Source organism: Cariama cristata, unplaced genomic scaffold (genome assembly GCF_000690535.1).
Source record: "Cariama cristata isolate BGI_N322 unplaced genomic scaffold, ASM69053v1 scaffold27244, whole genome shotgun sequence".
NCBI lineage: Eukaryota > Metazoa > Chordata > Aves > Cariamiformes > Cariamidae > Cariama > Cariama cristata.
In genome coordinates, this window is record NW_009612734.1 from 553 (window position 1) to 2099 (window position 1547).

General features: G+C 59.3%; 1 protein-coding gene across 1 annotated transcript; it reads right to left on the reverse strand.

The window, feature by feature from the left end:
* Positions 1 to 245: 245 nt before the first annotated feature.
* Positions 246 to 1306, reverse strand: HEPACAM (hepatic and glial cell adhesion molecule; the record flags this gene model as incomplete). The annotated part of the gene is made up of 3 exons (XM_009698761.1): positions 246 to 351; positions 458 to 739; positions 965 to 1306. Coding segments are annotated over 3 exons (730 nt in total), but the record flags the coding sequence as incomplete, so codon positions are not given.
* Between the last annotated feature and the right edge of the window lie 241 nt (positions 1307 to 1547).

Genomic DNA, 1547 nt, shown 5'->3' on the forward strand with positions numbered 1-1547 from the left:
CACATGAGATGAGACTAAATGGGATAAGGCAAGATGGGACAAGATAAGAAGGGATGAGATGGGATAGGTCAAGATGGGATGGGTTGGGATGGAATGGGATGGGATGAGATGTGATGTGATGGGACAGGAGAAGATAGGATGGGAAGAGATGAGACAGGATGGGACAGGATGGGACAAGATGGGACAAGACAGGATGGGAGAAGACAGGACAGGATAGGAGGAATGCCCTTTGGCTCCCGCGTTACCCCCAGCCGTACTTCTTGGAAGGTTTCCAGCAGGCGCAAACAGTCACCAGGGTGACGAGGAGGAAGATGCCGCCCGTGGAGAGGATGATGTAGAGGGAGCTCCGGCCTGGAGGAGAAGAATGAGGGGGGATAACCCCCCAAAATTTTAGCTAGAAGCGTCTGCAAGGGATGGCCAGCCCTGAGGGTGCGGGAGGGGAGGACGGGTGCCTTACGGTAGACGGTGAGCTTCACAGGGACGCTACGGCCGTGGCTGATGGGGTTCTCCACCAGGCAGCTGTAGACGTCGTCGTCGGCCATGAGGACGCGGGTGATGGTGAGGATCTTCTGGTCAGGGGAGAGGAGCAGGCGGGAGTCGTTGCTCAGTGGCCGCCCGTCCTTCAGCCAGGTGTAGGTGGGCTTGGTGCCGTTCTCGTGCGAGCAGTTGAGGGTGAAGAACTCGCTGAGCTCCAGCACTGTTGAGGAGGCCACCAGCACTTGCGGCTTCGAGATGGGGACTGCGGGCGAGCGGGGGAACCACGGTGACGCCGTGTCGCGGGCGACGGATGGGCCCAAGGGATGGGAAGGGAGACATCAAAACCCCAACAGGGATGTAGCTTGGCTGCATGGGGTGGTTGAACCCCGAAACCACCTCCCAGTTGGAGAAAACCCTCCCAAAAAGTGATCAGGGAAGACATCCCATGGAGAACCCAATCTCCACCGGACATCCTTCTTGAGCTTACTGTCCACGGTGAGGTTGATGGTCTTCTCGCCGGTGAAAGTGTCATCGGTGATGGACACCTCCACCTCATAAGCACCTTCATCGGCCAACTGCAAGGGGCTGATGAGCAACGAGCCGTTCTCCAGCACCCGGATACGATCGCGATAATCGGGCCGTAGGTTGCCGATGATCTCTGTGCCGATGGACTGGACGACGGTGACGGGTTTGTCACGCTTCAGTTGCCACTTGACCACCGGTTTGTCGGCGCTGGCGCTGGCATAGCGGACCGACAGCAGCGCCGCTTTGCCCGCCGTGCCGCGGACCAGCGGCGTGGGGCTGGTGATGTTCACCCCCACCAGGAGACCTTGGGGTGGGGAGAGACAGTGGGGTGCTGAGTCCGGGCACGCTACATCATCCTCCGAGCCCAGAGAAAAAGGAGGAACCCCGTCCCGGAGCTGTGCTGAGCACCCCCAAAATGCGTTACCGCAAAGATGCATGCATTGCCCCCAAAATTGCGGAGGGGCGTTAGATTTTTTGCATCCCAGCCCCGTTGGGTTCTCCGGTCCAGCCAAAGCCCCCCCTACTCCCCCTCTCTGGATGCAAAA